The sequence below is a fragment of the Orcinus orca genome, chromosome 14 (assembly GCF_937001465.1).
Source record: "Orcinus orca chromosome 14, mOrcOrc1.1, whole genome shotgun sequence".
In the NCBI taxonomy this organism is placed as follows: domain Eukaryota; kingdom Metazoa; phylum Chordata; class Mammalia; order Artiodactyla; family Delphinidae; genus Orcinus; species Orcinus orca.
The window spans coordinates 57,009,993-57,032,933 of record NC_064572.1 but is presented as its reverse complement, the minus strand read 5'-3'; the positions used below and the strand labels follow the sequence as shown (position 1 = coordinate 57,032,933).

General features: G+C 36.7%; 1 protein-coding gene across 8 annotated transcripts in view; it reads right to left on the bottom strand.

The window, feature by feature from the left end:
* The window catches only part of EXOC6 (exocyst complex component 6), a 194,949-nt gene that overhangs the window by 68,509 nt on the left and 103,499 nt on the right, over positions 1–22,941 (bottom strand). For all 8 annotated transcript variants that reach the window (XM_033404896.2, XM_004279403.2, XM_033404898.2 and 5 more), the window contains one exon: positions 7,601–7,780. In XM_033404896.2, coding sequence (XP_033260787.1) covers positions 7,601–7,780 — 180 coding nt within the window. The remainder of the gene's footprint in view (positions 1–7,600; positions 7,781–22,941) is intronic.

Genomic DNA, 22,941 nt, shown 5'->3' with positions numbered 1-22,941 from the left:
CCTGTGCAACAGCACAGGTTACACATCCATGAAGTCAGCCCTGAAGAGAGGAAACCACAATCTCATGGATAGCTCCATACCTGCTCACTCTAAGGTGAAGAATCCTAGGCAAAATGCCTCCCAAATTTAAAAAAAATTCCAGTCAGATTCCTACTAAGGGGAAAGAAAACTATAAAAAAAATAGGGTATTTATACAGTAGCAGAGTAAACCTTTATCAGCGTTCCAGGTCCTCTTTGTTAAAAGAGAATGAGAAAAACAAAGAAACAAAAAGCCTATTCGAGAGTAATAGAGATAATTCAAGAAACAGAAAATACCTTCTTTAAAAAACCCTCTAATACCTCAGGGACGTTTGAAAGATATATCCATTAAAAAAAAAAGAGAGAGAACAGTATTCTAGGAAAAAGGAACACTTTTAAAACAGAAGTGATTCCTTAAAAATTAAAAAATACAACTAATAAAATATTCTCTAGAAGTACTGAAAATAAAATTTAGAAATTCTCCCAAAACAGGGAACAAAAAAAGATAAAGAGATAGGAAATGAAGGAAAGGATAATAGATATAGAAGACCAATCTAGTTAATGAGAGTCCAAGAAAGAGAATAGAAAAGTAGGGGGAAGAAAATTATCTAAAAAATAATAAAAGAGAATTTTCCTGTGTTGAATTTCTGCTTTGACAGAAAACGACCACTGAGTAAAGAGCTAAGTGAATGAAATAAAAGCTTACATCTCCACACATCCCGTGACATTTTAGAATATTAAGGAATAAAAAACAGATCCTGAAACCTGGATGCCAGAAGACAATGGAGGAATGCAATAAAAATTGTCAGAGAAAAACCATTCAACCTAGAATTATTATAACCAGCTAAACTATCAATCAAACATGAGGACAGAAGAAGGTATTTCATGATATGCAAGGACTTAAATAGGAGGAAATTACTGAGGCAGTTTAGCAAAACCAACCAGTGAAGCAAAAAAAACCACGCAGAATCCAGGAAACAGTTCCCAACCCCGGACAGCAGAGAAGGAAAGTCCTAGGTTAACAGCTACACAGAAATTCTAGAGAGCAACCGGTACAAAGTAGAGACAGAGGCCTCTGTAGCTGTCAGAAAATAGCAGATGAAGAACTGATAGAGTGAAGGGTAGGGAGGCTAATACCTTTACCTTACATAGAAGAGAATTAAGATACTGACTAAAGAAAAGGAACAAAAAATCAGAGTATAACCATTTTATATAAAGAAATGATAAATAGAAGAAATAAAATAAAATGTAACAATGAATGGAAGAAAAAGGGGTAAGCAAGAGGTTGCTATATGTGCCTTATCTTTCACAGTAGGGACTAACAGACATTCTCTTTTTAAGATAACCACCAGAAGAAATGAAAACATATGGTGAAATGGTAGCCTGGGGCTTGGGGGGTACAGGGGGAGGAGGTTATTTTCCATCCCAGACTCTTCTGGACTACTTGATTTATTATCATGTACACAAATTAACTGAAATAAAAGTATATTAAAACAAAACAACCTTTATTTTCAGCTCTATGAAATAAAACAGACATTAGCAAATTAATCCAGAGACTGAATGATTTGTCTACTTCCATAATGCTGGTTAATTGGAAGAATCTGGCCTAGACCCCAAATCTCAGAACTTTCAATATAGTGCTGCATCTTCAGAAAAAATTCTTAAGGAGAATGGTTTTAAAAGTTAGACACTATCCATTTCTGGCTAAATCATGCATCTTCATTTATTGGATATATATATTTGTTTCTCACTTACAGAAAGCATATTTCTTTTAACTACTTATGGAAATTAAAAATGCAAATTAAAAATTCAGTGGCACCAGATTCATCATTTACATATATCCCTTAGTGGTTGTAAATCAATAAAACATCTTTACTGAAACAAATACATAACTAGCATTTATGAAAGAAAGAAATGCTGAGTGTTCTTTCCAGCAGCAGATCAGTGCTGGGTCTTTAGGTGGTACTGTATTCACAGTAAAAGGTTACTGAGTTCCATTTGGCAGTCATGAAGAATTACTAGATAACTTCAACTTGCTCAACAATTTCTTCTATTTATAGACTTGTAAGGGGTGAATGAATGTTGAATGCTTTTAAAAATTCTTCTGGTTTTAAATTTTCTAGCTAATATAAAATCTTATTTAAAAAAACACAAAGCTTACAAATTAGGCTTAAAAATAAGTGTCATAAATGCATAGAAAAAGATGACTTGTAGAATACATGCCAAAATGTTAACAGTGGTTATCTTTTTACAAGATAACAGCAGGTAATTTTTATTTTCTTCTATACTTAGCAATACTTTCTAGTTGTCAGGGAAAAAATTATTAGAAACAAGAAGGGTCACTTACACATTTGAAGTAGTAAAAATTGCTGATTCCAAGAGTACTGATTTGGGGATAAAATAATATTTATTCCATATACTAATCATACTTCACTGGCATTAGCTAGCATCTGACCGTTAGCCACTGTAAGCACTGCAGTCAAGCTATAATAATTATTCAAATAAACATGCTTTATAGTGAGTATCTTTCACAATTAATGAAGTTTTTAAAATGTCTATATAATGCAAAAGTATAGAACTCAAAGCTAAATAATATCAAGCTAAAAATGTAGGCATAAATACAAGGAAAAAAAGCGAAAAGATATTAAAACTAATACTATAAAGGGCCTTAAAACAACAGAGGAGGGCTTCCCTGGTGGCGCAGTGGTTGAGAGTCCACCTGCCGATGCAGGGGACACGGGTTCGTGCCCCGGTGCGGGAAGATCCCACATGCCGCGGAGCGGCTGGGCCCGTGAGCCATGGCTGCTGAGCCTGCGCATCCAGAGCTTGTGCTCCGCAACGGGAGAGCCCACAAGAGTGAGAGGCCCGCGTACCACCAAAAAAAAAAAAAAAAAAAAAAAAACCCCGCAAAGGAAGAAAGGAGAAGGAAAGATAAAACTAACATTTATTAACAGTACCTTTATGTCAAGCACCCTGCCAGTCAACTATTTTACACACGGTTTTAATTCATCCTCTGATAGTCCTATGGGAAAAATGGATTCTGCCCATTTTACAGAAGGAAAGGGGGCTCAGAGAGGTTAAGCAGCTAGCCAGGATTCCAGAGCCAAGAAATTAAAAATCTAAGGCTCAAACATAAGTCCTTCTAACTCTAAAGACCACCCTGTGCTCTCCTCCCTTCATCACCTGGTCCCTAAGAACAATAACAGATAAATGGGTCTAGCTCTGAGTCATAAAATGGCAAGTTCCCTTGAGGCAGATAATATATTTAGCAGGGCAGCTTAACATCATTATTATAAATACTGCCTTTTAGCTTGCTGTTAATTCCTATGGCCAGTAGAGAGCCTGGCTTTTCTGCTAGAGCACAGGGAAATGCAGATGAGGAGATAATTTAACATGGAAGCAAGGAAGCTCTTTACTTTTCCGTCCTCCGCATAGGCTTGCACTGGCTGACTCTTAAGAGAAACAGGTGAGGGAAGTAATATAACAATACTCTCATGCATCCAACCCCAGAGACAGGAGGTATTTAAAGGAGACATTACTGGTGATCTTCCAAATCCTGCAGCTTTCTACCACAACCAGAGTGTAGTAGAAAAGAGAAAACAATAAAGTTCTTTCTCTGGGCTCCATAAAAACCATTATTATCCATTAACTTCTATTGTTCTCATACCCTGTGAGCAGAGAACAAAATTCTATTAGGTGGATTATAACTTTTCTAGAACCAATGGAACTTTTACTACGCAATGTGGTCAGCAACTACATATCATGACTACCTTTAATGGAGAAAATATTCTTTTGTAACAACGGTAGGGACTGACAAAAAATAAATATGCAATGAAGCTAAGAATGGAGCTTTTAAACTAAAAGTCTTAGGTACTTTTTAGGGTCGGGGGCAAGAGAGTCATCTTTATCCCACAGAACCTACTTCTCTGTCCAATTATTTGCAGTACTGGCACTATTTGCACTATTTGAAAGAGTGACCCTTGGTTTCATAGCTCCCATTGACTCAAAATCATGGCATTGTTTATTAACACTGCCAAAACCAACAATCATGGAGCCAAAACTAGCTCCCCCATGTAATTCCTCATGTCTATACATTGATAAGCTGATCGACTTGGGACTGATAAATAAATATCTTCTGAAGATTCTTTTAGTTTGAAAGAGTCCAAAACTGGCCCCTCTTTCTATTTGGGTACAAAGGTAACCTGAAGACAAGGATTTATTTTCAGCTTAAAACATTTAAATAAAAATGGTAGCTTATATAATGCCATATGTTGCTTAGAAAAATAATACATTTAATAACATTGCCTCTGTTCTTTGCTTGAAAGAACACAAACTAACTGGATATTTTATACAATTTCAGGATTTCAGGGAATTAATACACTAAGCCATAATATAATTATCAATCTTGCTAAAATTTACCATAGGCAATAATTTAATATTTTTGCTTGGGAATTATACTTTTAGTTCATCCCTTGAATAAGAATATACTGTTGTTAGTACCATTTTTTTCTTTTCCTAGCTGTAAACTATAATTTTCTTATTTGGTCATATACTACATTTATTGTTGGTCTACATTGTATAAAAGTGTATTTTCTTTGCAGAAAAACCCATGTTAGATGACATAAACATCCAAAATGGCACACAAAGATTCACCTAAAACTATACAAAATATCATAATAGATCAGATGAGTGACAGGAATCTGTTATTCTCAATGTCACCAGAGTATGTCCTATGAAAAAGCAGGATTTCCCTCTAGATGTCAGTCTCCTGAGGTGAGCCATTAACCCAAAACATTTCTAACATATAACCTCTCTTAATCTTACCCTAGTTATGCACAAAATCCCTACCCATCATCTCATGTCAACCTGCGAAGCAGATACTGCAACGATAGAAACATGATGTGTGTGTATCTTGTGTATGTGTGCACACATGTGCATGTGTTTATTCTTGAGGATTGGTTTTGGCTGGAAGCACGGAGATTTACATTGACAAGGTGAATTCAAATTAATTCAACAATTATTTAATGCATACTTTTTTGAAATTAATTGATATAAAAATTACACACACACACACACACACACACACACACGTACGTTCTCTTTTTCAACTCAAGGACAACAGTGAGGAATATAGTATCATCCCTGGGTAAGCTTCTAAAAGTTCTTTGGCACAAATCCACTGTTAAAATCTCTTTAAGAAATTCTTCTATTTATTTTTTAGCAACACCTTCCTTCAACTATTCTAAGTGGCCCTTTGATGGGGAAAGAGTGAAGGGTGAAGAGAATAACTTTTTTATTTTTAATTTTAAACAAGGGAGATGGTTGGAAGCAGTTGGGTAGGCTCCATATTAAACTTTTTTGTGTCTAGCTACATCTTATCATGAGATTATAAAAAGGTCAAAATTTCTTCCTATTTTATTTGTACAAAACTATTCCATTCACATTTTAACAGTAGTTCTTTTGTTAAATATACCTAATGAGAGAATGTGCACCCTACCATCATCTCTTTGATCTTTGCCTTCCTTTTTTTTTTTCCCTTTGGTCGCACCGTGCGGCTTGTGGGATCTTAGCTCCCCAACCAGGGACTGAACCTGGGCCCTCAGCAGTGAAAGCATGGAGTCCTAACCACTAGACCGCCAGGGAATTCCCTTTGCATCCCTCTTCTGAAGAATCCAGTGTTTCAGCCTATTCACGCTCAAATATCCCTGTTACATCGTTTTTTTTTAATGTTTCATCAACAGATTATTCAAGATATAGATGTACTATGACTACATATTAGTATAGAACAATGTTCCTATTTTACTTTTAATCTCTAGCCTAAAAATATCCGATAATTTCTTGGCCTTTTCTGATAGGAAAAGGCATTGATTATACTGACTTTCATATAAACTACTCCTATTAGAGTTTATTTCTATTTAAGCCTGTGCTGTCAACTTCAGGGTTTTGTTTTGGGTTTGGTGGAAAGAGAGTTGTAGTTATTTGGGTTAAAAAGTAAAACAAATTAAAATTTCAAATAACTGACTAAAGAGGTATCATGATCCCTGATTTCAAACTATACTACAAAGCCACAGTAATCAAAACATGGTATTGGTACAAAAACAGACACACTGTTCAGTGGAACATAATAGAGAGTCCAGGAATAAACCCACACATACATGGACAACTAATTTACAACAAAGAGGCCAAGAACATACAGTGGGGAAAGGAGAATCTTTTCAATAAATGGTGTTGGGAAAACTGGGCAGCCACATGCAAAAAAATGAAACTAGACCACTATCTTATACCATACACAAAAATTAACTCAAAATGGATTAAAGACTTGAAACTATAAAATTTCTGTAAGAAAACATAGGAGGTAACCTCCTTGATATTGGTCTTAGCCATGTTTTTTAGATCTGACTCCAAAGGTAAGAGAAACAAAAGCAAAAATAAATGTGCCACATGAAACTAAAAAGCTTCTGCACAGTGAAGGAAACCATCAACAAAATGAAAAGGCAATGGGAGAAGATACTTGCAAATCATATACCCAATAAGGGGTTAATATCCAAGATATATAAAGAACTCACACAACTCAACAACAAAAAAACAAACAGCTGAAAAACTGGACAGAAGATCTGAATAGATATTTTTCTAAAGACGACATACAGATGGCCAACAGGCACATGAAAAGATGTTCAACATCACTAATCATCAGGAAAATGCAAATCAAAACTTCAATGAGATATCACCTCACATTTGTTAGAATGGCTATTATCAAAACAACCAGAAATAATAAGTATTGGAGAAAATGTGGAGAAAAGGGAACCCTCATATGCTGTTGGTGACAATGTAAACTGGTGCAGCCACTATGGAAAACAGTATGGAGAGTCCTCAAAAAATTAAAAGTAGAACTGCCATATGATCCAGCTGTTCTAGTTCTGCATATTTATTTGGAGAAACAGGAAGACACAGATTTGAAAGTATATGCACCCCTATGATCACTGAAGCATAATTAACAATAGCCAAGATATGAGAACAACCTAAGTGTCCATCAATGGATGAATAGATAAAGAAAATGTAGCACATGTATACAACAGAATGCTATACAGCTATAAAAAAGAAAGAAATTTTGCCATTTGTGACAACATGGATGGACCTTGAGAGTATTATGCTAAGTGAAATAAGTCAGATGGAGAAAGACAAATACTGTATATTGCATTTGTATGTGGAATCAAACAAAATAAAAACAAAGACAAACTCAAAGATACAGAGAATAGATTGGTGGTTACCAGAGGGGTAGGGGTCGGGGGGAGGGTGAAGTGGGTGAAGGGGATGGTAACTAGACTTATGGTGGTGGTCACTGTAGTGTATAAAATATTGATTTATAATGTTATACATCTGAAATTTATATAAATGTTATATACCAATTTTTACTCAGTAAAAAATGGCTAAGATTCTTCACAAATTGATTTATAAAAATAGAAAAGAAATATTCAAGCTAGGAAGTTGGTTTAAACAAGTAAGCCTCCAACTAAAATTGAATTCTAAAATATACTTCAGAAAGCAAAATTATAACAATTTTTTGAAATTTTTTTATACTTACAGGCAAATGAGTAAATACTTGAAAGATGCTTCTCAAAAAATTAATAAGATCCATTAAGTAACCACTAGCTCTTCCATCTGGCTCAGACATTGTCCAGTCATAATCAGCAAGCTGAACAAATTCATCAATTTTCTGATTAAGTTTGGTATATATTTCTCCTTCTGCTGCATGTCGGGCATCCTGACAGGAGACAACATAAAAAGTAAGAAACAGTTATAGAAGCAGTTAATAAAACAAGTTTTCTTAAAATTCTAAATTTTGTTTTTTATTTTTCTTTGGTCTAACATTTTAAATATTTATTCAAAGTCCAAGAAAACTGTTGGATTTTTGGCTGGAAGTACTCGATTTATTTGAGTAGATATCACTTTTTTTCCAAACTTACTATCACCTTTTTTGTCTTTATCTGCTAGTAGAACTTATTAGTTATCAATTCTGAATTGTTCTCACAGCTCTAAGAAATGGAAAACGGAAGTTGTCAAGAATGCAGAAGACCACTCCCATCTGTTGACTCACTGAGGGAAATTAAGTTGGACCATCACAGAAGAAATGAAACTTACTGGTGTTTTGAGTCAAATAGCCCCCCACCCCCACCACTGCCCGTAAAATAGTTAACTTCTCAAAGGAGGAGAAAAGAAACAAAGGGAGTGATGCAAAAATAGCAGAGTAAGGATATACAAACATTTTCTGATCCATAAAAGCATCAAGAAAACTAGCAAAAGTTGTCAAAAATCAATTTTTCTAGAAGTCTGGAAATTAATTCAAAACTTGTAGCAATTCAAGCAGCATTATTCATGAAAAATTTCTGAATCTTGGTAAGGAAACAAGCTTTGTGATGTTTTGATGTGCCCCATTTCCACTCTCCTTGCCTGGGTCCAGCTCCACAGTATCCTTGAAAATCAACATCCCACAACTGTGGTGCAAACCAGCAGCCTGTCAGTGAACAAAGTGGGGCAGAATGGACTGGAGTTCCTTCAAAGCCACATTCCCAGAAAATTATCATTATTTGACCTATCTGGTGGTTCCCTGGAAGACATCACTTGCAGAGATGTCTTTATACGACCTAAACTGGTGACTGTCCAGAGCAGAAAGCCTTTTTCTTGGGGGCATTTGTTAAAAACAATTATAGGCAATTGTTTAACATCACAGATACCTCAGGTGGTAGATAATAGCTAGGGTATACAATAAGCTAACCAAAAAGCTTAAAAGGAAAAACTGGGGAATGAGATGTCCATAGATGGCTTTGAAAAGCTCTGACATATTCCTGGGAACCTAGAAGACTAGGTACATGCGTAGGGCTGTTCACCTGCTCAGGAAAGACCTGAGAAAGCTCTAAGCTCTCATTTACAGCTGACCCCAAAGCTCTGGGCAAGCAGGAAGTGAAGGCTAATGCAGAGTTGTCAAATGCCTGATTGCTGAAGGCATGCCCCAATACACACAGAGAGTCCCTTAGCAAAGACTGGGAGACTGATTGGTTCCAGGTTTTTAAGGAAATCTATGTCCAATCATTAGCTGGCCACTAAGCTAACCAAGCAGAGACTTAAGTGGCCACACACAACAAAAAATACAGACTTTACAGAATTAATTCAGAGAAGTCATGAAACAACCAACCAACCACCAAGAAGAAACAACAAACTTTGAGGAGAGAAGAGAATCTGACTTCCAGAATTGCCACATTACATTATTTAATTAATTTATTTATTTAAAAAATATTATTGGAGTATAGTTGATTTACAACGTTGTGTTAGTTTCAGGTGTACGGCAAAGTGAATCAGTTATACATATACATATATTCACTCTTTTTTAAGATTCTTTTCCCATATAGGCCATTACAGAGTATTAAGTAGAGTCTCCTCCTAGGTTCTTATTAGTTATCCTCCTCCTCCTAGGTTCTTATTAGTTATCTATTTTACTATTAGTAGTGTGTATATCTCAATCCCGATCTCCCAATTTATCCCTGCCCCCGCCATCCCCGGGTAATCATATGTTTGTTTTCTACATCTGTGACTCTACTTCTGTTTTGCAAATAAGTTCATTTGTACCTTTTTTTTAGATTCCACATATAAGTGAAATCATGTATTTGTCTTTCTCTGTCTGACTTACTTCACTTAGTATGTCAATCTCTAGGTCCATCCACGTTACATTATTTTAAATGTCCAGTTTTCAACAAAATTTACAAGTTACACAAAGAAGAAACTATGAGACACTGGTCTATAAGACAAAGGTTTAAAATCAGCTATTTAAAATAACCAAAGAACTAAAGGAAAATATGAGAACAATACCTCACAAAATTGACTATAAATTAAGAGACAGAAATTACTTTTAAAAAAGAAGAACCTAATAAAATTTCTGCAGTTGAAAAATACAATAAATGAAATGAAAAAGTCATTACAGGGGTTCAACAGCAAATCTGAGTAGGCAGAAGACAAAGAAGATTAGATCAACAATATCAACCAACTAGACCTAACAGACATCTACTGAACATTCAACTCAACATTAGCAGACCATGCATTATTCTCAAGTGAACGTAGGACACTATCCAGAACAGAGCATACGTTAGGTCATAAAACAAACCTTTAAAGTACTGAAATCATACAAAGTATGCTCTTTGACCACAACGGAATGGAATTAGAAATTAATAACAGAAGGTGCTGGAAAATTCACAAGTACATGGAAGTTAAACAAGAGACTCCAATAAATAACTAATGGGTCAAAGAAGAAATCATGATCAAAATCAAAAACTACTTTGAGGGACTTCCCTGGTGGTCCAGTGGTTAAGACTCAGCGCTTCCACTGCAGTGGGCGCAGATTCGATGTGGTTGGGGAAGTTCCACATGCCGCACAGTGAGGCCAAGAAAACAAACAAACAAAAACCAAAAAACATCGCGATAAACAAAAATAAAAGCACACTATCAAAACGTACAGGATACAATGAAAGAGGTGCTTAGAGAGAAATTTATAGCTATACATGCCTATATTATAAATGAAGAAAGATCTCACATCAATAACCTAAACTTCCAACTTAAGAAGCTAGAAGAAGAAATAAGAGTTGTGGGTTCTCACTTAGACAGAGGCACTCTGACAGAACAGCACGAGGGATGTTGGGGGACTGAAGATTAGGCATTGTGTCTTTTGGAACCAAGGCAAAAGATCTTCACGCCTATGCTTCTCTTTTAAAGGATCACACAGACTTGGACAAAAAGCATTTTGAAAGTTAAAACTAGAACAATCTCTGCCTTTCTCTCAGTTTTTTTTTAGACTGTAAAAGGCCCTGGAATTCCTTTTATCACCTTAAGGAGGGTGGACAACTTGCCACTCTGGCTAGTAGAGCTGAGAGCGAGATTTAATTTGATGGTGGTTGGGGGCAGTGGTGGTGGCAATGTGATATTTCTGGCAAAACTAATACTTATTGGAAATTCCCTGGCAGTCGAGTGGTTGGGACTCTGAGCTTTCACTGCCGAGGGCACAGGTTCAATCCCTGGTCGGGGAACTAAGATCCTGCAAGCCACACATCACGGCCAAAAAGAAAAAAAAAACAACTATTATTTATTTAGATTCATATCTTGACTAAGAAGAGACCTAAGTATCACTCACCATTATCAGTCCCATAATATATTTGCATACAATTTAACCTAATATATCATTTATATCATGTCTATGAATAACAGCAGTACAAAGACACAGATATCTCCCACCCTCAAGGATCTCACAATCCAAGAAGAGATACAATATTACAAAACATGATTAGTGCTACATTAGAGGTTTAAAACAAAGTATGCTGAGTAAACAAAGGAGGAAATAATTACTTCTTATTTGATAAAAAGCTTTGTAGAAGGGATGTCATTTGAGTTGTAACTTTTAAAAATATAATCAGGAACTCTTACTTTGCTATCTTGGTTTGTGTGCCTTAAGAAATTTTCAAAAAAAGAACAGTGTAAGAGAAGGTAAACATGGATAATCAAAACGTACCATTTTTGCATTTCAATGCTTTTTTGGCTCCCTCTCTAATTTTCACAATGTCTAACCACTTACTACTCACGTTGGGTTGAAGAAAACTAACTACTGGTAGGCATCTTTCCATTTGCATGCTTGCCTACACAGTAGGATTGAAACAGGAATTCCAAGAAAGATTTTTCTGTTCTCCCTACTCAGAGGTCTAACACAAATTTGACACGATAACAAAAACTTTCAACAGTGTCTCTTCTCAACTATAAAGGAAAACAAACATTGTTTTAAATAAACAGGAATTTAAGATAAGGTAATGTTATTAACTGAAATTTTAATAATTATTAAATATGACAGTAGCTAAATGAGTTCTGACTCAAAATAAAATTAACTACAGCAACTTAAGCTCTGTTAAAATTTCTAATGCAATGCAACTCTACTCAGAAAAATCTTAAGATTGAGGAGTTTAACATTAGAATTTATCAATAACACTGTATCAGCCACTATAAATTTGATACTCTTAGGTAATGTAGGTACAAAACACCCACTAAAATGTAAGCTCCATTAAGGCAGAAAGTTTACATCTGTTTCTGTTCACTGATTAATCCTCAGTACCTAGAACAGTGCTTGCAACAGAGTAGACAGTTGATGAGTACTTGTTAAAAAATTTTTTTTAATCACTCCTGCCTCAAAGAAGTTTATAACCTAGTTGGGATAGAAAAGTACCTCAAATGAAATAATCACAGGATGAATAAATATTAACAAATTAGTAATGACTACATGTGTAGTAAACGTGTAGTGAAAAAGGAGAGATCATGCGGGCTGGAAAGGTTTATGTCACTTGCTGTTCCAGTTACTATTGTTGAGTAACAAACTACCCCCCAAATCTTAGTGACTTAACATGACAAGCATTTTATTATGCTCACAGATTCCATGGGTTAGGAATGCAGACAAGGAACAGTAAGGATGACTTCATCCCACTCTATCCAGGACCTCAACTGGGATGACTTGAAGGCTGAGAATGAGACTCAACAGCGGGTGATTAGAATCACCTGGAGGTTTCTTCACTCACATGTCTGGATAGGCAGACTCTCCATATGGCTTGGCTTCCCCACAGCACGGTGGCTACAGGGTACCTGGACTTTTTACATGGCAGCTCAGGCCTCCAAGCATGTGTGTTCCATGCATTAAGGTGGAAACAACATTGCCTTTTATGTCCTAGCCTCAGAGTCTCACAACATTGTTTTCCCTGTCATCTACTGGTTAAAGCAGTCACAAGCCTGCCCAGATTCCAGGGGAGGGGACATAGATCCCCACTTCTTAAGGAGAGAAGTGTCAAGAAATTTGTAGTCATTAAAAGAAATCACCATCTTGCTAATAATGAATAATGGAAAAATTATCTATAAAAAATACGAGCCAGGGGTTTGAGAAAATAAGAAGAGGTTCGATGGCCACTATTTCACTTATCTTTACATCTTGAGCAAATTACTTAACTTTTGTAAATCCTAGTTTTTCATCTATGAAAAGAGCATCATCATCACTCAGAGAGCTGTTCTGAGCATTACACAAGTTTCTACCATTAATGTAAAATACCTAACAGTACTTGGTACCTAGTAGGTGCTCAAAAAAAGTTAGTTTCCTTGCACCTACTAGTGTTGGGTACTTAGTAATGCTCAATAAATGTTTACAGTTCTTAAGTGAACTGTACTGAGACAACTAGTATAATCTCAAGCCTTTCAAATTGCCCAATTAGCTTAACTTAATTTAGTTATTTGCATGTAAGGGAGAAAAAAATTGGGTATTAAACATTCACAGAATAATTTTTTAAAACATGAAACAGTGGTGAGATGGAAAGGGGGTCATGTTTAATGTGCAGCAATTAGTCATGGCAATAATATATATCTCTCTTTAGCCTGCTGAACAGCATTAGGGGCAGGTACCCAAGATGGCAAATGCTTATGGCTACAGAACTAAACCATTACACACATTAATGATACCACTTATATGTCAATTTCTCAAAGCAATATAAGTGTTTATTATTACCACTTTGCATTTTGCCCCAGTGTTCATCATCAGCCCCCTCTGTTTCATGTCTCACTACCTTTACTGAATCTCTGCAATTCTGGAAGGCAGCTGGATAAGGGAGGCTTAAAGCTCAGAACTGTATAAGCATCCCATAATGCTCAACCCACTTCCCTTCTATCACCAGGCAAAGAAAATTTGGAGTCTCACTGCTCCCATCTTCTACTACATTCCCTATCTGCTGCACTCAGACTGCTACATATGATTTCTCTTGCTTTTCTGGGATGCCTCTAACATAGGCAAAAAGGGAACAAGATACCTAACAAAATTTTAAAAACCAGTATCAAGGGACCCCTTTCCTCCAAACTCACAGAGCTAAACAACTTGGTGAAATTCTAGATTTTTTTTTTTTTAAATGGCTATTCTTTTAAAATCCTAATTTAAATCTACCTTTAAAATCAATGGTATACTTAATTTCCCTTTTTACTCTACAGAATTTCATTAAAATAAAGAAGATGTTATTTCGCATTTTCCTAGATTTTTTAAAAAGCAATATGGGACAATTAAAATATTAACCAAAATTTGAGATGGAGAGAGGGTCCAAAAATCTAGAAAATTTGAAGTCATGAAAGAAAACAAATGCTGTATTTATCTGAAGGAAGAAAAATTATAAAAGTGATGATGATGAAACTATTCACATTATAGTCAAATAAAGTTATTATATGCTTTCTGGATAAAGTGATTCAAAACCCACTAATTTTCTAAAAAAAGAACTAAGCAAAAATAAACAGAAAAACTCAAAATTTATTTATTACGTTTTGCTGTTACTATTTAGAAATTTGCTGATTGATCTACTTTTCTGAGGTGACATCAAGAACAGGTTCCACTTTTCCCATATACTATCCAGATTAAGATAAATTTAAATGAAGTTTGGAAGAGGAGTATTTTTTATTTTTAGAAGCTTATTAATACTTTCAACAGGCTATAATAACAAAGAAATCTAAGGCAGTCAGTGGCTGTGCTGTGTGCAAGAAAAATTTCGGACAGCAGTTCTAGGCAGAAACGTGTTTCTTTTTTTTTTTCTTTTTTTTTGGCTGCACTGGGTCTTCGTTGCTCTGTGCAGGCTTTCTCTAGTTGTGGTGAGCGGGGGCTACTCTACTTGCGGTGCACGGGCTTCTCATTGCAGTGGCTTCTCTTGTTGCATAGTACGGGCTCTAGCCTCGCGGGCTTCAGTAGTTGTGGCATGCGGGCCCTAAAGAGCATGGGCTTCAGTAGTTGTGGCGCATGGGGTTAGTTGCATGTGCGATCTTCCCAGACCAGGGATCAAACCTGTGTCCTCTGCATTGGCAGGCGGACTCTTAACCACTGCGCCACCAGGGAAGTCCAGAAACATGTTTTAAAGTTAACACCTGAAAGGACTTTGCTAAGGACTAAGGATTCCGCTTATTTTATAAACCAGACAAATATAATCATTACAAAACAGGTGCATGACCTGACTCACTACATTTTATTTTTAAAGAAATAGGAGCAAGGAAAGAAACACAGAAAAAGATTTCATTGTAACTTTTCCTGTATTTATACACAAGGATACACTGAATTATTTGGTAAGATATTTCTAAAAGAGATCATTAATTGTTATTCAGAGGCTGTTAAGAAAATTAGTTTGGACTTCCTGGGTAGTTATACTACAGGTGAAACTGAAATACTCTTCAATCCTTATGACCTGACCAGAAAGTCAAGAACATATCAACTAACTCCTAAATTAAATTTTAAAAGATTCAGCTTATAAACAAAGCAATTAAATTCCTCCTTTGCTTGTTAAAGAAACAGTGCCCTCTGGAGACAGAAATGTACGCCACATAACTTGAGAACTATTTTTTATTTCAATGTACAAGAAGTAAGTGATACCATGCTATCAGTGGTTCTTTTTTTTCTTTTTTTTTCTTCGGTATGCGGGCCTCTCACTGTTGTGGCCTCTCCCGTTGCGGAGCACAGGCTCCGGATGCACAGGCTCAGCGGCCATGGCTCACGGGCCCAGCCGCTCCGCGGCATGTGGGATCCTCCCAGACCGGGCACGAACCCATGTCCCCTGCATCGGCAGGCGGACTATCAACCACTGTGCCACCAGGGAAGCCCTATCAGTGGTTCTTAACCACAGGTGTGCAACAGAATCACCCTAAGAACTTTTTTAAACAGACATATGCACAAACTCCATGCTAGACCTCACAGACCAATAAGCATGTGTGTTCTGAATAAAAGATAAGTAGTAATATCACTGAGTATTTTAGTAAACATCTATGATTTACTGTCTATCATCCATTCCCCCTTCTTGGAAAAGTCCCCAGATGCATTTTGGAAAAATCACTCTGCTCCCATTCACAGCTCTATTTGGGCTGGATAGGACTGATCTAGTGCCAAGGATGGATCCTGATGAGTTTAAGTCAACTAACCATGGTCATCCTCTTACCCACAGGTAGTTCCTTAGCAGCTAGTAGAGGGACACACTCTTTTAGATGATAGTGCATGAGGATATAAGGTTTGGAACTGTGACCTCGCAGCCATTTTACTACCAGAGGAGAAAGCCTATAGCTGCTGCCCCACCATGTACAGTCTGAAGATGAGGCCAAAACTGCATAAAGTGGAGTTCAAAGATAAAAGGACTCTGGGTCCTTGGTGACATTTCCTGAGTAGCTGGCTCTGCCTTACATGGAATCTGACCTATTCTTGGACTTTCCAGTCATAGTGGCTAATAATTTCCCTCTATTGTTTAAGACGGTTCGAGTTGGGTTTTCTATCAGTTCTTGTCAATTTTCTTTTAGTTTCCTTGATTAATACAAGTGGCTTAAAACATTTTATTGAACATTCTAGAAGAAGAAAGGTTACATTTAATATTACTCATTTGGAGCAAGGGGAACACTTCTATGACATTTTTCTGAGCCTTAAAAATCTAAGCAGGAGATGAAGTTGGAATAGTCAAAATGAAGGTGTCCTCCCTAGCTAATTTCTTCCTGCTCTTAATTCAAGAAGTGATGCTTTGATAACCTATGCTATTGATCTGGAAATTTCTAAATGTTAGTAGCATATAGCATCCAACTCGTTAGTCAACGTCACTAGTGATACTATAGACAGAGGGAAAAAAAGTAGATAAGACTAAACATAGAAACCTAGTAATCAGTTATGATGCGGGAAGGGATATGACAGGAGCAGTTAAAAAGAAATACATCTAAGATAACTCCAGATTTTCCAGGAAAGGAAGCAAGAAAAATGGTGGTACCACCATAAAAAATCAGACAGGCAGAAAGAGGAGCCAATTTTAAAAACTACGATTTTTTTATTTACATATTTTAGATATCAGTGTGACAATTAAGGAAAGTTGTTGTAGTCTTATATTTGGCACCTAAATCAATTAAAAAAGAAAAATGATTTGCTTCCTTATGCTTCAACTTAATTTAATGAAATGGCTACTTATCACTAGGTTTTTTCATTATACAATATTACTGTGATTCAAAAATAAAAGTTGTAGGTTTTAGGATATGCTTGGTTGCCTTATATACATGCAAATCATATATTACCTCTTGACCAATAACACTCTGGATTAAACAAAGCTCAAGATCTGCTCCACAATGAACTAAGAGGTCAAATGTAAAAAGTGAAAGAAAGTTTATATTAATTATAAGAACTGAAGTTTTCATAAAGTTCTAGAAAACGCTTTGATTTTTTTTTTTTTGGCCACGCCACGGGGCATGAGGGATCTTAGTTCCACACCGGGAATCAAACCCGTGCCCCCTGCAGTGGAAGTATGGAGTCTTAACCACTGGACTGCCAGGGAAGTCCCTAAAAGATATTTCTTCATAAAAGAACATAGTCAACATGTAGTATAAATCAGGGATGCATAATCTCATAGCTCTAAAGTCAACAGGTCACAAATAGTATACCAACTGTTCCATTAGAGATACAGATTACTGTAGGAGTTACATTTAATTATACCTAAACAATTGCCATGGGGCAAATCCAAAACTCTTCTTAAGATAACTAGAGTTAGATAATAAAAGCTGGGACTTCCCTGGTGTCCAGTGGCTAAGACTCTGTGCTCCCTATGCAGGGGGCCCGAGCTTGATCCCTGGTCAGGGAATTAGATCCTGCATGCCGCAACTAAAAAGATTCCACATGCTGTAACGAAGACTGAAGATCCCGAGTACCACAATTAAGACCCGAAGCAGCCAAATAAATAAATATTAAAAAAAAAAAAGATAATAAAAGCTAAAGTAGCACACAGAAAGCTACGGCTCAGATGAGAGAAAAAGAAGCTGAAGACAGAATTTCAGGAAACTGATACCAACTGTCGAGAAAGAATTATATTTTCTCCCAGAAGAAACATTCAAAACACATGTAAACCAAACATGATTTTTAAACAAAATATGCATGCTTATTAACACAAAATAAATAAATATGATTTTATATCCCTTCTGCTGGGTCATTGCATTTTAGGTTCAGGATCTCTGAACTTTCTGATCTTGAGCTTTCTAGCTTCTAAGAACGGGTTTATACCAGTTCTTCCCTTCCCTCATCTCTGCTGATTGCAACCCTATCCATGCTCCAAATTGATGCAATACCCAAATGCCTTCAGGGTCCAGGCAGGGAAACATAAATGAGTGTGACTGGCAAGGTGACTGTGGCAGGCAGGATGACTATGGAGCATAAATCGAATCTAAAGGTGAGATTCCAAATGCTATAAAACCAAATCAAACACGTCTACAGGACCACATTTTTCTATTTGTTATACACTGTGGTTATTTCTTTGTAGTTATCTGCCCTTTTAGATTAAAAAATCCTAGTGGTTAAGAACCATTCCACAACCCTTCCTCAGCAACTAGCACAGTACAATAGAAATAGATTTTTGCTCTATAAATATGATTTAATATATCCTCCCAGTCCAAAACTATCAGTTTAGATGAAAAGTTCCAAGCAATTATTGATTTGTCCCAGAAAAATGTCCTTTGGGGGACTTCCCTGGTGGTGCAGTGGTTAAGAATCCGCCTGCCAATGCACAACTCCTGAAGCTGAAACTAAATAAATAAATATATTTTTTAAAATGTCCTTTGGGACACAATCAAAGCCTCACTTTAGCTAGGACAAAGTATTTATTTATTTATTTTTTGGCTGCGTTGGGTCTTCATTGCTATGCATGGGCTTTCTCTAGCTGTGGTGAGTGGGGGCTACTCTTTGTTGCGGTGAGTGGGCTTCTCATTGCAGTGGCTTCTCTTGATGCGGAGCACGGGCTCTAGGCACGTGGGCTTCAGTAGTTGCGGCATGTGGACTCTGTAGTTGTGGCACATGGCCTCAGTAGTTGTGGCTCATGGGCTCTAGAGCACAGGCTTAGTTGTGGTGCACGGGCTTAGTTGCTCCGCGGCATGTGGGATCTTCCTGGAGCAGGGATTGAACCCATGTTCCCTGCATTGGCAGGTGAATTCTTAACCACTGTGCCACCAGGGAAGTCCCAGGATAAAGTATTTCATTTCTTGCTCCTTACCAAAGTAGGTCCTAGAAAAACCTAAGTCTACCACAGAGCCACTTACTAAGCTACTCCACTTCTAACAATAGGCCAAAAAGGGCAATATATGTTTTGAACTAGAATCAGAGTCTACACTAATTAAAAATCCAGCTTCTGGATTATCTGGGACTGTTGTAAATCATTATAAATTGAATCATTTTCTAATTCTCAAATTACCAAATTACCTCCTTTTTCTTTTAAAAAGGCAAGTGCTACATATTTACCTTTCCAGTTTTCAGGGACTTCTGTATCTCAAAAGTTTTTAAGAATGTCTAGGGGCTTTGGAGTAGCATCTGCCACTTCTTAGGTAATCTAGGTTGTTTGTGATCAGGTTTGCACATCATCTGATATAAACAGCTTTTTAAAGTATCCTCAACCATTTTCTTCCCTATTATGTTTCTGCTTTCCACACCTTTATAAGAGGCATTTGCTGTAAGCAACTGACTACTGATGATAAATTACAGAAAAACAGAAAGCTGAGCACATTCACGTATCAATGGGGTCCATAAATTTTGTGATCTTCCTCTTTTGCTTACAGAGCTGAAAAATACTTTTTTTTTTCTGTTAGCTTTTATATTTTTGGCGAAGTATCATCCCCATTTTTTACTTTTCTGTATAATTAAACTAATTATTTATTCAATAAATATTTAAGCTTTGGCTTTTTGCTTTTTTCTGATCTATCTTTCAGGACTTTATGTCATTCAAATGTATTAAATCAGCTGCAAGCATGAAACTGCTTTATGCAGCCCTCTCTAATGGGGGGAAGATAAGGAGAAGCTGGTGGTAATGAGTGACAAAAGAAATAAATGTCACATACCTTTTAAAAATGACAACCAAGCTGCATAAATAAAACACGAAGTTGTACAAAGGAACACTCCACCAATAACACAAGACTATGCACAAAGCACATGAGTAATCAGAAGTTGAAATGTAATTAATCAGTCAAGAAATAATATTGCAAGTGTTATAGCAAAGCAGAAATAAATCAACTTTATATGTAAAATAATGTAACAGTTATAACTTAAATGAGAAATTTTTAAACTTCCTAATACCTTACTAGTTTTAAAAGTATGATTATATCCAGTTTATGAATTTATATATTTACCACTAAAAATTAAATAAATAAGAATTTTATTTTATTCATACAATAACACCTCAGTTATTCAGAGGTCACATTTGCAGTCAATAATCAAGAAGAAAGCAAAAACAAGTCTCTGAGTAGCTGAAAATAAATTGTAGTAAATTTTATAATGGAATACTACACTGAACTGAAAATAAACTACAGCCACATGCAGCAACACAAATGAAATATTCCAAAATATCACATTGAGTGAAAGAAGTGAGATACACAAAAAGATGCACTATGTATGATTCCATATAAATAGTGCCCCAGACACACAAAACTAATCAGCACTATTAAGAGTCAGTACTGAAAGGCAGAGGTAATAACTGGGAAGAGGGATGAGGAAGGCTTCTACAAAACTACTTATCTAATGTTTTATTTCTTGATTTCATAATTACATGGGTGAGTTCACTTTTTTCAATTTAAATATAATTTAGTTTTTAGAGCAGTTTTAGGTGCATAGCAAAATTGAGAGAAAGGTACAGTGATTTCCCATATACCTCCTGACCCCACACTGCCACTGTCAAATGCCCCCCAGTGAGGTATATTTGTTACCATAAATGAACCTACACTGAAATATCATTATTATTCAAAGGCCATCGTTTAAATTAAGGTTCACTCTTGGTGCTATATATTCTATGGGTTTGGACAAATGTATCAAGACATATGTCGACGATTACAGTATCATACAGAGTGTCTAAATTATGTTCATGTTTTTAGTGTTTCGTGGAAGACAGACTTGTGAGCAATGAAATTGGATATTTAGCTGAGGAGATTTCTAAGCAAAGTATTGAAAGAGCAGCTTGGTTCATACTGACTGCTTATAGTAAAATGAGAAAAGAGAGAAATGAATTGAATAAAAAATTGTTAAGCAAAAAGGAATTAGAACTTAAAGATGTGGAAAATTCTCAACTTGTCCATATTGCAAAAATTGAGAAAGCAGGTTAGCAAGAGAACTCCAAGGGTAAAGCTAAACTATCACTTGGTAAAGAGATTATGGGGGACTTCCCTGGTGGTGCAGTGGTTAAGAATCCGCCTGCCAATGCAGGGGACAGGGGTTCGATCTCTGGTCTGGGAAGACCCACATGCCGCGAAGCAACTAAACCCATGTGCTGCAACTACTGAGCCTGCGTTCTAGGGCCCATGAACCACAACTACTGAGCCCGCGTGCCACAATTACTGGAGCCTGCACGCCTAGAGCCTGTGCTCTGCAACAAGAGAAGCCACTGCAATGAGAAGCCCGCACACCGCAACGAAGAGTAGCCCCCGCTTGCAGCAACTAGAGAAAGCCCACACACAGCAACGAAGACCCAACACAGACAAAAATAAATAAATACATACATACATACATAAATAAGAAATTATGGGACTACTTGAGCAGAAACTGCCAATTTGAAAATGAAGGGAGGCTATTGGACTTCTTAGATGTTACAGGACAGGACCACAGAGCTAATAGCAACAACAATGTGCTATTCTTCAAGACAAGTGAATAATAACCCCTAAGGTAATTCAGAGATCATCAGAGCTGCCTCTTTGGTTCAAAAAGGGGGGCCACTGCCTCAGATTCAACAGGTCAGAAGGCAGCCACCCAGAGCCTTGTGGGTGGGCTCCCTCCAGGCAGAGCTGCAGAGGCACAACCCCCACCTCAGCAAGGCTAGAAAGCAGAATACTAAACCAAAGAGGATTAGTCTTGAGCCTTATGATCTAATGAAATTCACCATACTAAGTTTTGGACTTGCTTGGGACCTGTCACCCCTTTCCTTATTTTCTCTTTCTCCCTATTGGAATGGAACTTCTATCCTATGCCTGTCCCACAGTTATATCTTAGAAGCACATGACTTGTCTGGTTTCACAGGTTCACAACTGGAGAGGAATTTTGCCTTAGAATGAATCATATCTGGAGTTTTACCCATATATGATTTAAATGACATTTAGATTAAGATTTTGGACATAAGAACTTAGAGTTAACGCTGGAACAAGTTAAGACTTTGGGGGCTCTTGGGATGAAATGAGTGTATTTTGGATGCAAGGACATGAATTTTGGGGATCAGGGAAGAATGTTATGGACTGAATTATGTGCCTCCAAAATTCATATGTTGAAGCCCTAACCCCCAGTGTGATGTTATTTGGAGATGGGGACTTTGGATAATTAGGTTTAGAGGAGGTCATGAGGAACGGGCCCCTCGTGATGGGATTAGCACCCTTATAAGAAAAGGAGGAGCCATCAGAGCTCTTTTGCTGTCTACCATATATGAGGACACAGTGATAAGGTGGCCATCCGTAAGCCAGTACCTACCATGCTGGTACCTTAATCTCTGACTTCCAGCCTCTAGAACTGTTAGAAAATAAATTTTTCTTGTTTAAGCCACATAGTCTATGGCTTTTTGTTTGTTTGTTTTTTATGGCAGCTTGAGCCACTTAATGCACTGATAAATAGGAAAGCTATTAACTTTCATACTTTAACCTTGTGCCTTGAAACTTTGTTATAGTTGCTAATTAGTTTCAGAAGGTTTTCTAAAAAATCCTTTCAGAGTTTCTACATAAACAGTCATATCATTTGCAAAGAAAAATGGTTTTACTTCTCCCTTCCCAATCAGTATATCTTTTATTTCTTTTTCTTATTGCATTAGCTAGAACTTCCTGTATGATGTTGAAAAGGAGTGGTGAAAGGGAACATTCTTGCCTAGTTCCTAACGTTAGTGG